Source organism: Scomber scombrus, chromosome 6 (genome assembly GCF_963691925.1).
Source record: "Scomber scombrus chromosome 6, fScoSco1.1, whole genome shotgun sequence".
NCBI lineage: Eukaryota > Metazoa > Chordata > Actinopteri > Scombriformes > Scombridae > Scomber > Scomber scombrus.
In genome coordinates, this window is record NC_084975.1 from 18,357,870 (window position 1) to 18,371,365 (window position 13,496).

The 13,496-nt window shown below is 39.8% G+C and overlaps 1 protein-coding gene across 1 annotated transcript; it reads left to right on the forward strand.

Moving 5' to 3' along the window:
- Positions 1 to 726: 726 nt before the first annotated feature.
- Positions 727 to 13,367, forward strand: alpk3a (alpha-kinase 3a). Its single transcript, XM_062421503.1, has 15 exons — positions 727 to 866; positions 1,348 to 1,380; positions 1,754 to 1,875; positions 2,362 to 2,479; positions 2,618 to 3,983; positions 6,988 to 7,336; positions 8,477 to 9,451; positions 9,878 to 10,025; positions 10,588 to 10,715; positions 10,815 to 10,850; positions 11,624 to 11,898; positions 12,040 to 12,128; positions 12,229 to 12,446; positions 12,533 to 12,581; positions 12,670 to 13,367. Exons 1-15 carry the CDS (start codon positions 727 to 729, stop codon positions 13,013 to 13,015), a joined length of 4,392 nt encoding a protein of 1,463 aa, XP_062277487.1. The 3' UTR covers positions 13,016 to 13,367.
- Positions 13,368 to 13,496: the final 129 nt, after the last annotated feature.

A 13,496-nucleotide genomic window follows, 5' to 3' on the forward strand; every position in this document is an offset into this window, starting at 1 on the left:
TTTTTTTACAGTGTGACCTGTGATGAAATGACAGATTTTAAGGAAGGCTTTTTTACTTTAAATTGTTAGTTTTCACTCTATATTCAGTTTAGTTTTTAGGTTTCTTTGTTAAGTCTTAAGTCTAGTTTTGGACAATCTCATGTGCTGTTGCACCTATTTGTGGGCCTGCTATAAATAGGGCCCTTCTGGCAACACATGCGTGTCTATGATAGGCAGTTGCACAGATTTTCTTCACAGACACAGGCTCCAAAGCCACACTGACAACAACTAAATGGTAAGTTGGAAGATTTAACAGGTTTTGTGTGGACCAAAAAACACCCAAATTGCATGTGGAACTCTTACATTTAAATAACATGTCTAAGGTTTGTGTTTGACCACTAACAGACCTTCCACAACCTGATAGCTGAACCTATTTATAACTTGCTCCAATGCAATACTTTGCTTGGTCAGAGAGGACAAGCATTGAGTCCAACTATGTTTTTGAGTTTTGTACGAGAAAATGGCTCTTTGTACTTTATAGTTTCTTCCAGTGTCATCCCACATGCTGTTTTACCATTCTTAAGTGTTTCTTTTTTTTCTTCTCCAGGGTTTTTTACATGGATAACAGAATTCAACTCTGAACTGGGGCAGTGAGCTTTGACAAGCTGTGGGCACAGAGTAGTTTTGTACTGTCAGTTATTTATTTATCTTGGATCTTACATTTTTTGTGAATTACTTCAGTGGACAATGACTTCCAGGAGGCCAATGACTCGCTCTTTTTCTGGCAATGGGAGGACAAGCAGCTTCAGTGAAGAGGAGGGCGGCTCTTCCAATGGCCGTTCAGAGAGCCGCAATACTTACCTCTCCAATGTTAGGCCTGAGAACAGGTAGACAACCTCATCTGTAATTCATGTATATGCAGAGCATGTAAATATGTGTTTCTTGTAAAGCAGTTTTGTTTTTAAAACTGATTCATATTGCATGGTGATCAAGAAAAATGATGGGAGAGCCAGTTAAGTTAAAATAATCACAAAACATAACAACTGAAAACGTCTCTATTTCAATTAAATTAAATTAAATTGTTTAATTAATTTAGTTGAAAAGAGTCACACTGAGGAAACCAGTAAAACACATTTTACATCATATTGTTCAGCACAACATCACATTGTGGCTCAAAAATAACATTTATCATATAAATTATGCGTGTTTCAGTTTCTAATCTACAAACCATGACAATAATAAAACATGAAAAGTGCTCCTTTTGTTAAAGATGAGAACAGTTATTAAACTATTTTATTTAGATGGGTTCCATATATGCAGATCTTAATTCATCATTAACGTCCCTTCATTTGCCTCCTCTCTGAATAGCTATTCAAGGTATTCTCACTACAGGCCAACGAGGTAATCTATACTTTTAAAACATTCCTCCCAACTAACATCTTAACCACAAAAATTAGAATGAAACCTACACAAATCTTAACAGTAATGTAAGTGTCCAATTTGTCCAGTGTTGCGCTCAATTTTAGAGATAAACATCAATTTCAGTGTTGGATTGAAAACTATGCTTGGCTTGATGTCTCACAAGTCTCTGTGTCACTCTTTCACACCTTCTTCCCTACCAGAAGTTCCCATTAACATCCTTTCCTCTTAATTAAGCAAGTAATGTGAATGTCATGAAGAGGTTATTGAAATGATTCTGATCTGAAAACTGTCTACTGTTTAAAAGCAATAAATTGTGAGAACAGGGCACTAATGCATAAGTGTTTTCCTCCAGGAGCACATTGTGCAGCGTCATGGCTCAGCTGACTGAGGACATACAGCCGTCTTTTGAGAGCACCTTGAAATCAAAAGCAGTGTCAGAAAACTGTAATGTGAAGTTCACCTGTGTGGTATCAGGTAAACCCCCTCCTAAAAGTTCATTAGCACGCCACTGCTTGTTCTTTGTTAGGTCAACTTAAACTTTTTAGATGTGAAGAGACAGGATGTGACTAATCTGAAATCAGAGGAAGGATCTCACTTTGAAGGCACAACATAAATTGCTTTATTCGTTCTGAACACAGTAGACAATTAAGCTGAACACAAATGTTCAAGCTGGTTTTTCAAGATGTTAACTGCAGGCAGATCGAATGGGTTGGCCCATCCAACAGCAACAGCTTTTTCTGTGTGACACAAAGCCTCTACATACTGTACTGTGTTACAGTATTTTTGTCCATTGACTTATCCATAAAGAGAATATTAGGAACAAAATGTCTCCTCAGACATGGTGCAGTTGTAACAAACATGCCAGTCAGATTGTGGCACAAGGAATGCTGTCATGTGACTTGACAGTCACATGACAGCAAGCTTCTTTTTTTTTTTACTAAAGTCTATTCATATTTATAGGATACCCAGCTCCAGAACTGAAATGGTATAAAGATGATATGGAAATGGACCGCTACTGTGGACTCCCAAAGTATGAAATTCGCCGTAATGGAAAAATCCACACCCTCCATATTTACAAGTATGTAAGACAACCTTGCAGCCTTGCAAAAAAAATCTATTAAATCTATTTAAGCTGTTACATTTTGTTGTATATCTTGTATTTTGTGCTTATTCAGAGTATTTATATTATGGGAATAAGAGGTGTTTCTCTTTTCAGCTGCACATTGGATGATGCAGCCATCTATCAGGTCTCAGCCAGCAATAGTAAAGGTATTGTATCCTGCTCGGGGGTTTTGGAGGTTGGCACCATGAATGAGTACAAGATCCACCAGAGGTTCTTTTCCAAGCTGAAGCAGAAAGCAGAGAAGAAGAAGAGAGACTTGGAGGACCACACCAAGAAGGGGGATAAAGAAAACTTTCAGAGAGAGAAACCACGAGGTAGCCCTGAACGTCCTCAAAGGAAGCGACCCGTCCCACAGCCAGAGCCAATCCCAGCAGTCAAGGAGCCTGAAACTGTGAAGCAGGTGCAGGCTGCCGCAGAACCCAATGGAGTTAGCTCTGAAGTCAAGGAAACAGCCCCTGTGACATCCACAGAAAGTGCCATGGAGAAGGAGACACCCCCATCTGAAGTAACCTTGGCCACAAAGAAAATAAAGATCACTAATGGTTTAGATGACACCAGCAGCAACAGTAGCAACAGCAGAAGCCATATGATGGGGAATGGTGGTGAAAACTGTTACGATGGAGGAATCAGTTTGGCACAATTTTTGGCAGAGACTCTCCAGTCCCAAACTAATGATGAGAAGCAGAACTCCCCTCGTGAGGAGAAACCTAGGGAGATGGATACGCCTATTGTAAATGCCAGTAAAGACCAAGAGAAGAAGCAAAAAGAGAGGGAAGAACAGGAAAAAATACTAGAGGAAGAATATGAGATAGAGAAAAAGAGAGAACAAGAATTGGACATAGAGAGGGAGAAAGAAAAAGAAAGGCTCTCAGAGATGTTGAATATAACAGAGCACCAAAAACATGATTCAGTAGTCAAACATCACAGCAAGGCTCATAAGGATCACGACCACCACAACATCCATACTTCCATCTCCTCTATGCTCCACACGGTCAAAGACTTCCTCTTTGGTAAGGGTAAGAAAGACTCTTATGATCACATTGAGAACAAGGGGAGAGAGTTTGACCACTCGCCCACCTCAACGCATCCTAGATCGCAAACGCCACCCTCATTTTGGCTGCAGCCTGAGCATCATCCAGAGGTGGACAAGCCTCTCACAGAGGAAGTTGTTCCTATGGAAACTGATAAACCACAGGAGCCTTTGGAAACTGTGGATATAGAACAACAGTCAGTATCAACAGAGCTGTTGACGCCACATAAACATAAGCATGAAGATAGTGTCCTACACACAGACGTGCCACCAGCTCATAAATTGCCCCCTGAGAGCATAGAGGAGTCAACAGGCCAGAGTGTCAAGGAGGCTGATGATACTGTAGAGGCCATGGAGGTGTCTGAGGGGGCAGAGAGCAGCGGTCCTCATGAAGAGATGTCATTGTCTGGGCTTCAAGTTCTCACTGAGGTACGTACAGTGGTCTTGAAGGGCAGCCAGCTGCCACTTGAGAGATATATATATAGAGACTGCATTGGTGTGACAAGATAGAGCACAAGATGAGCTACTTCAGGGCCAAATCCTAAACAGCATCAACTATGACATTTGGGCTTTGAGTTGCTGCTGGTTATAAATGTGATGGATAAGAGGTAGATGAGGACAAATAGTTGGATGTTATATTCATGGGACAGTGTGGTACAGACAATATAAATACTTACCAAAAACATATGGTATAATATCAGTCAACCGGTGGAGTGCCTCAACCTGACATTGTAAGACTGTGTGGGACAGGCAATATAACCATTGTAAAACATACAGTATAACATCAGTCAACTTGTAAAGTGCGTCAGCCTGGGCGTGTGGTTTTTGATCGATAACACTCAGAAGTGACAAGCCAAACTAGATAGTGTAGGAGAAATAAGGAACTACAGGAGCAGGCAACGTGCATTAAATGTATGTGGGGGTGGGGGATGTTGTGCATCTACACAGCACACTGTAAGATAGGATGGGAAATATCTCAGATGTCGGCTGTAATGAGTGGGACACCAGTGCGTCAGAGATGGTGATGAAACCTGAATGCAAGAGGTGGTTCTCACATTACAAGCAGAGCTTTGTATGACAGAGGGCTGTGTAGTCTGTATGAGCAGTAGTAGAGTGAGTTTTGTAGCAGGTCCCAGCATGAAAGGAGGGCCTCGTCACATTGGACACATTCCTCACTGTCCACCCCCTCCCCATGTCTTAAAATAAACCCCTTCCTCATCTAGAGAAGAGAAGGGAGGAAGGCAATACTTCTCTCATCAGTGTTCAGCACCGAAAATTATTTAATGTCTGTCATGTTGGGGGAATTTTGACTGTTATGCTATGATTAATGCACTGTAGGAAAGCTGAGAGTGATTCTAAGTACACTTATAATTTTTGCTATATTTTAAGTTACACTGATTTAGATCATGTGACTATGATACTTTTGGCTTTTTAATATGGATTTATTGTATGACTTTTCTTTGAAGTGGTAAGGTTGAAAATCTTTGTTGCAAACATAACCATGTATTTTCATCTAAAGCTGTACCCACGTTTTTCCCCCAAAATTTTGAACAGAGATACAACATATACAGACAGACAAATATAAACTTTTCTGACTTAAGTCTTTTTCTAAGCATTCAATTACATTCAAAACGTCTTCTGAACTGGCAGGTAAATTGTTTTAGTTGCACACATGAAAAATCACTTGAAAATGTTTTTCTTTGTCTCTGCATATTTTGTTCAATATGCATGTCTGCTTCAGTAGAGGTTTGGGAAGGATTTTGTGAATTACATGGTAATATGTGATAATTTCAGAAAGTTTATGTAGTTATTGTACCCCATCAAAATTCAACTGAAATGTATACATTTGATGTTAGTAGTTGAAGTACACAATAGGATCTCATCATTTATTAAAATCCCTTGCTTGTCATGTGAATGTGAAAAAGTTTGCAGTAAATTTTACATTGTGCAGTAGTGATTTCACTAACATCCACTTATGTGGTGCACAGTCACATGTAGGAAAGGGAACTGGAGTCACCAGGTTTAAAGTCTATCCACCTGCAGAGTGAGTGTCCATAAAGTGGAAGTACAACTGTACAGTTGTGGTATAATGTGACACTTTACATATGACTAACTGGAGGAAGTTAATTTATCTAAACAATGTTTTCTCATGAGTGTGACATCTATTTACACACAAACACAGTGATGATGAGAGCTTCATTTTTAGATTTAATGTGACATCAGTTCCCTTCCACTGAAAGCAGCAACTTCTTTTTTTCTTGTATTCGCTTGTGATCAAACGTGTTGTCACGTGGAGGCACGTGGCTTCTTTAGTCTTCTTCATACAGCCGAAGAGTGTGAACACAACAAACAGATAGAGGGGATAGGGAAGATAGATTAAGGGGGGGAAAAACTAACACACTACAACGTATGTTGTATGATGTTTTACCCATAGATCTTATCTTTTGTTAACCCCACATTGATTTAATTTTTTTTTTCAAAAAGAAAATCATGAATAACATTTTTGTTTAATTTCTGATCAAATGGTAATGTTCCTTTTTGTCAATTACAATGTCATGTCCTCAACAGATGATTGATATAAATGTGCACAACAGGTTTATTTGAATCATGAACATGTTTTGACTTGTGACTGCAAGTCAAAACATGTTCACTTGTGACTGCTCATTCATACACTGTCCGGACAGTTCTTTGTGTAAATAGCACACCTGTTTCATGTGGGAATTCCCCTGTCCTTGTTTCAACATAAAAAAACAGGGCAGAATACACACACACTTTTAAACTCAGTGGTTTTTTCGATAAGAGTATGCCCCTTTTGAGCCAGATTAACCATTTCATTTCTTAACTCATCGACATAAAATTTAGTATAAAATTGAGCTAAAATTGTTCACTCTCCTGCTATTGAAAAATGCTGAAAAAATAATTTAATGTAGATTAATCCTGTTTGTTTAAATATCAAAACATTTTATTGGAGGCTTGCGTAAACACAGCTACCTTGCACATGACAACTAGTTCCGTAAATAAGCTGACAGGTCATAAAACACAAGAATGTATTGATTCAATCGATCCAAATATTTGACAAATGACTTACTGTTTACTAATAACTGATTCACTCAGTCTTTCTATCTGTCAAGGGTGTAACACTGCATTATAATATCAAGTCTGTTATAATCTGTCACTGTTTATCCTTCTATTGATTTATGGCAGAAAAACTTGTCTCAATCTAAAAGTGTCCCACTGTCAAAGGTCACTGCAGTAAGTTTTCAGTAACACGCTTCTTAAAACATGATACTGAATGTATTTGTCAGTAAGTTTTAGATATCTTAAATATTTCCATGTTAAAGAATAAAAAGCCATCAGTGTAAAGTATGTTTGGTGGAGTTTAACTGCAAGTGCAATGAAGTACTAACATTTTTTATTTGTTTCTGTCCTTTAGGGTGAGGAGAAAGATTCTCAGCTTCCCTTAGACCATCAAGATCTTGATTGTCTGGTAGTTTCACCACAGCCTAATCAACAGTCTGCACAAGATGAGTCTTCACCCAGAGAAGCTATATCTGTCTTGCCACAAACCCAAGCCCATCATGAAGAAGAATGCCCCCTGACATCCACCCTCACTAGTTTGAAAGATAGCCAGGCTACCCCTTGCAATGTTATCTCAGCGACAGACAGCCACTGCCTTAGTGAGACACCCACTGAGCCTGTGCAAGAAGAAGAGATGAGCGTTGATAAGAAGGGTAAAGAAACTGAGCCTGACACAGAAGAGGGCCATTCTTCTACTGAGTTATGTGAGGAAGAGAAAACTGAAGTGAAATCAAACCAACAGCCGTGCTCAGATATAAACAGATCTGAAATGACTGAATTAACTGCACCTTCACTGGAAGAGAGAATAGAGACGAGGGAATCACCAGATGAGGTACTTTTACCTACAGAGGCACACAGTTTAGAGAGAGGTAATTTTAAAGAAGATGCAGAATGCGCTTCACTAAAGCAGGAAATGAATGTAGGATTTCCGCCCACTACGGCCCCAGAGAGTTTAGAGAACGGTGACCTAAAAATACAGCAAGATTGCACTCCTTCTATCGCAGAGAAAAACACAGAAGTCCACAGTTATAGTACAGTACAGAGTTCAAACTCAGATTTCAGAAGCCATGAGGAGAGAAGTGACTTGAAAAAAGAGGCATTGTTTTCTGATTTAGAGAAAGATTTAAAAGTGAATTTGTGTAATAATCTGAAAGAGCAAGAGCAGGTGATTTTAGAATGCAAGAGCATTGAAGCAAAGAACGAGAGTTTAGAGTTTGAAATGGAGACAGAAAAGCAAACTCAGGTGAAAGTAGAGGAGTTGGATGAATCAAAGATCCTTTCAGTAACACAAAACAAGGAAGGTAATGCAAAGGTTTTGGAGGAACCTTGTAATGTTGCACACCAAGATGTTAATGAGAAACAGCTGGGTTGGCCCTCAGACAATGTTCCACAAATCCAAATATCTCCATATACTGAAGATATTAAACCAGGCGCACCAGATTTAAGCACAAATGAACATTTTATAATCCCAAAAATTGAAATAGTTGAGCCTGAACTCAAAGAGTCCACACCACCACTTAGTATTTTGGCACTCAAAAAGACAGGATCAGAGCCTCCTTTTTTGCAAAAACATGATGCAATAGACCACAAACAAAGTGAGTCTGATTATTCAGATTTGTTGCCCACGCAGAAAAGTATGCAGAATGATCATAACCCTTCAACTACTGAGAAAGTAAAGGAAGTTGTGCAATTTCATGACAGGACAGAAATGTTTGAGCTGGAGCAGACACGCATGAAAAGCAGTGAACAGCTCCCTCAGATGGACTATGCAACAATTCCTGTTATAAATGTTTCATGTACTGATGACAAGGAGAATGGTGCTCTTGTAAACAACCACGTTTCAGATAAACCGAAGCCTGTTGAAACTACAAAGGTGCCTTTGTTTGTGGTACCACCAATCTCTGTTACTTGTGATGAAAGTGATTTGAGACTGCCCACTCAATGTGAGTCGACAGAAACAGAAACCTCAGCTGCCAAGCAAAGGGAAACAAAGCCTGATGTTGACAATAATGCAACCACTAAGCCTGAAAAGACTCAGAACAAGGAAGAATTGGCAGAAAAAAGTACAACAGAAAACACTCCCTCTGTGCTACATGAAGCTCCAATTCCAAAGCTTGGTGACAATGTACCATCATTGAGCAAAACAACTGAAGACAACATTATCCCTGAAATATTGAAAACAAAACCCCTGAAAGAGGCCAAGGTAGAGAACTCTGTGACTGTTGAGGACCTCCTAAAAAATAGATCCTCTGTTGAGAGACTGACCTTCAAACCCCCAACACATCCATCTCTGAGTCCAGCCAGCCTCCGTAAATTTATGTCCAAGTCTGCTCCCGATTCAGACAATGAGGCCATGACAACTGTCCCTGTAATCACTTTGGGTGACCGTCAGAGTGACAAAGCAGATGAAGATTTAAGTGGAGGATCGACACCAACATCATCCCTCTCCTGTGAAAACAGTCCTAGGCTCAAGCGGAGAGACAGCCTGTCACTCATACGCTCTGCCACGCCGGAGGAGTTGGCCTCTGGGGCCCGCCGCAAGATTTTCATCCCAAAACCTAAAGAAGATGGAGAGGGTGTTGACACTCAAAGCAAGAAGGAGACCCCCTACATGTCACCCAGCCAGGCTCGCAGAGCAGCATTACTACAAGCTCCCATGGGACAAAACACCCCACCAATGGAGAGGCGCTCTCCGCTGCTGAGCCGCAGAAAGGCCACACTGGAGGTTCCAAAAGTTGTGGAGGAGATACCAACAGAAGAGCCAGTCAGCACCAAGCAAGAGAAGAAACATGCTGAAAAGAAGCTGGACCCACTGAAAGGTATGAAAGTCAATCTTTCAGGTCCAAAATATGTTTTTTTTGTACCTTGTGCAACAAGGGGAAAAAATGTGTATACAGTTTATGTTGTATGGGCAAGGTATTGATATATTATAAAAATGTTATTAGTAATATGTATTTTTCACATACAATAACTTCGTCTATGTCTAATATATAGTCTATATATAGTCTAAAATAGTCTAATATGAAAAATATTTAACTTAATTTATTCCATCTTTTTTTGTAGTTTTCACAAATTGTTTTACAATAATGATTCTGTGAAATAAGTTTGTCAACACTTGAGCCTTCACTGGCATCAGTATAGTGGCACTTGAGGAAGTGCAAACATTAGAAAGTCTCCCCTCTCCAGTACAGTATATATTTACGTTGGACCCCTTTCTGGGCACCGCTTCTGTCACACACCAACAGCACCCCAGGTCATCCGTAAGATCAGGGGAGAGCCTTTCCCAGATGCCTCCGGACACCTGAAGCTGTGGTGCCAGTTTTTCAACGTGCTCAGTGACTCCACCATTAAGTGGTACAGAGATGAAGAGGAAATACTCGAGGTGAAGAGAAGGTAAATCTCCTTCTTGTCTTACAGCGTCAACACTACTCTAACCACATGTAACACAGATCAAGTGCAATCCGAGGTGGTGTTCAATTTGTTGTGGGTAGTAACATAATTAATTTTTCACTGCTATTATTCTGAGGAATACAGCCAACATGACTGGTTACACTGGACATATTCCAAATATGAAACAATAATGCCACAAGGATAAACAGGATTAGGCCTTAGAGAGCATCTCATGGCCTTCTGTCATTCTCATATTCTCACTTCAGTGACGTCCAGCTCATGTGACAATGAACCCCACAGCTGTGACACAGAGAGGTGAATCTTTGGCTAGACACTGAAACTGTAACCTGACACAATATTTTGACCATGTACAGGGGGCATTAAAAGTCTAAATATGAGCTATTGGTTGCTGTGTCAGCAGACTGCTGCCACACAATGTGACTAACTGTGTCACAGTGACACCTTGTGGGTGATTGTGGTCATTGAAATCAGGTACAGTTCTGATGAGCCAATAAACTTGATGTGTTTGTGATTATTCAATGTATGTGGATTTTTTTTCCTCAAGTGGAGGAGATGAAAGCCAGGTAGCGCTGGCTATTGTGTTGGCATCCAGCCCAGACTGTGGGGTGTATGGCTGTACGATCAAGAATGAATATGGGACTGACACCACTGACTACCTCCTCAGTGTGGACAGTAAGATACAAGACGCCTGAAGAATTTCTAGTTTGATAATGAATCTAATCATAATAATTGTGTTTTAATGAGCATTTGTGTACTTTTTCTGTTTTACAGTTCTGTCTGAGATACTACTTAAAGATGATTTGGAAGGTAAATTATTTCAATTAGATATCTACCATATTTCTCTTTTTTTTTCTTTTCTTTTTTTGTAAATCGTTTCTTATTGTCAGAATCAGAATCAGTTTATTAGCCAAGTATAATAATATAAAAGCATACAAAGAATGTGTCCTCCTGGTGTTTGCTCCCACAAACAAATAAACTAAAACTAATTTTAAAATCGACAGAATGGAATAATAATAGTTTTGAGATAGGATTTAAAACTTTAAATGAAATATTGAGGAAATATGGACTGTACTACAGACACAAGAATGTACTGTGAAATATATGAAGGTGACAAGTGCAAAAATTAAATGTGACATTTGCAATAAATAATTCAATTATGTCCAAGTAGAGGTTGAATGCAATGTACAATGTTTAGTCCAGTTTGATTTAATATATTCAAAGTGACCAATGAAGGGATTGAATGAGGGATGTGAAATGAAAAGTCCAGCTTGATAACAGTACAATTCAGCTGTTTAGTTGGGCAACCGCTTCTGGAAACTGTCTGCTGGTGGAGATTTTTATCGATTTCAGTCTTTTTCCTGAAGGAAGAAGTTCAATGAGTCTATGTCCAGGGTGGGATGGGTTGGTGATGATCTTCTTTGCATGTTGCCTGGCTCTGGAGGAAGATTGTAGCTGATCAGTGTGGGGAGGTTGCACCCGCGATCTTCTCCGCTGAGCAAATTATGCGCTGCAGCCTTTGAATGTAATGTTTCGGCTGTACTGTACCAAAGATGTAAATATCTGTTTCTGTCTTCCTTTAGTTGGAGAGGAAATAGAGATGACCCCACTGCTGTTCAACAAAAGTATTGCTGATTGTGGCAACTGGGGTAACAAATACTTTGGCCGCATTATGAGTGAGATGGTGAATATTGGGGAAGGCTGTGCCCATAAAGCCAGCAGAGTGAAGGTAATTTATGGCCTGAATCCTGTCTTTGAATCTGGAAGCACCTGCATCATCAAAGTTCAAAACCCCATTGGCTATGGGACCAAACAGGAGAGCAATCTTGCAGAGAGAAATCTAGAGATTACGAGACAAGTAAGTGGTAGTAGATTTAATGTCTAAGGATCTTTGGTAAATTGCTTGCAATAAATTCCCAGTTTTTTAATAATATAATCTAGTTCCAAGATTATACCTGCTATACATTCATCTGCTTTTTAAAATTCTTTCTGTTGCCAGGAGTGCAAAATCCAAAACCTGATTCGAGAATACTGTAAAATTTTTGTAGCTGAAGCAAGAGTTCTTGAAAACTTTGGCCATTCTTTAGAGTAAGTACCACGTCTAATATGCAGCACTTCTGATAACTGATTGCTACTAAAAAACAAATTACTTGTAATCATGTCACTATTTTTTCTGTGCTATCCACAGAGTGATACCTCAGTATCTGATGTACCGGCCTGCGAACTCTGTGCCATATGCCACCGTGGAGGCTGATCTCAAGGGTGTCTTCCTCAAGTATTGTATGATGGATCCTAAAGGCAGACTGATTACACGAACTATCTCTGAAGTGGAGCAGAAATGCTGCACATTCCAGCACTGGATCCATCAGTGGACGCATGGCAATTTACTGGTCACTCAACTGGAGGGTAAGCCACACATATAAGGTGATCAAGTAAGTGATCCTTTACTGTATCTATTAATATTAAAGATTCTCTGTAATCTATTTTGGCAGGTGTTGAAATGAAGATTACTAATGTCAGAGTTGTGACCAAGTCAAAAGGGTTTGTATCTCAATCAGTACATGCAAATGCTATGGGTTGTTTATTGTTAGAATGACTGCAATAAAAAAAGCTGTCTCCTGTATTTCAGATACCAAGGACTAACAGAGTGTGGCTCTCCTCAAGTGTTCGAACAGTTCCTGACACAGCATAAGTGCAACTACTACTGTGGACTTCTTGGCCTGCGCCCACTGAAGACTATGGATAGTCTGCAGCAGCCCTCCAAGATGAAGGGCTCCAGGAGCCCCCTGCTCAACCGCAAGTTGAGTACGGGGTCCGGCAGTCCACAGCTGCAGCGGAAGGGACACAGCCCTCAAATGTCTAGAAAGGCAACTTCTAGCCCAAAGGTGACTCGAAAAGTCCAGGAGATAGAGGACAATAAATCAGGTGCCAAACTCAAGACTGCAGAAACTCTTAATGTTCTTGAAACAAGGTAGGAAAAAAGGCCTCTTGTGTCATGTAAGATGTTATTGCTGTTGGTGGTTTAGCATTACCTGTTTCTTTCCATTTATCAGAGCCAGCAAGGACTTGAAGAGTAAAATTTTAAGAAAATGCAAAGTTTGTTGATCTGAATTGTGTTGTAAATTTACTGTGAATTTTTCAGTAGCCATTACAACTATGAGACATCCCTCTCCCAGCTAGTCAGTTAACTTCTTACTCTAGTAAAGCTTCATGAGAATATGTGGCGCGACGGGCACAGGGTCTTCGACCTCATAGCTCATAGACACCGAACAGCAAAATCAGGGTGAGATATTAGAGTTGACTTTTGACTATTAAATAGTTTGAAACACTTGCCTCAGAGTCTTATCAGCTCTATGAGTGGACAAACAACTCTTCAAGCAATATTTGTCAACTCAAAATAATCATCAGTGAAAAATCAACAGAACTTCACACTGCAAAATTTGCAATAGCGCTTTT

Excerpts from the sequence above, each read along its gene's own strand:
- alpk3a (XM_062421503.1), top strand. The coding sequence starts at position 727 with ATGACTTCCAGGAGGCCAATGACTCGCTCTTTTTCTGGCAATGGGAGG. Across the intron at positions 2,480-2,617 it reads CACACCCTCCATATTTACAA|CTGCACATTGGATGATGCAG; the intron begins GTATGTAAGACA and ends TTCTCTTTTCAG. Across the intron at positions 9,452-9,877 it reads GAAGCTGGACCCACTGAAAG|CACCCCAGGTCATCCGTAAG; the intron begins GTATGAAAGTCA and ends ACACACCAACAG.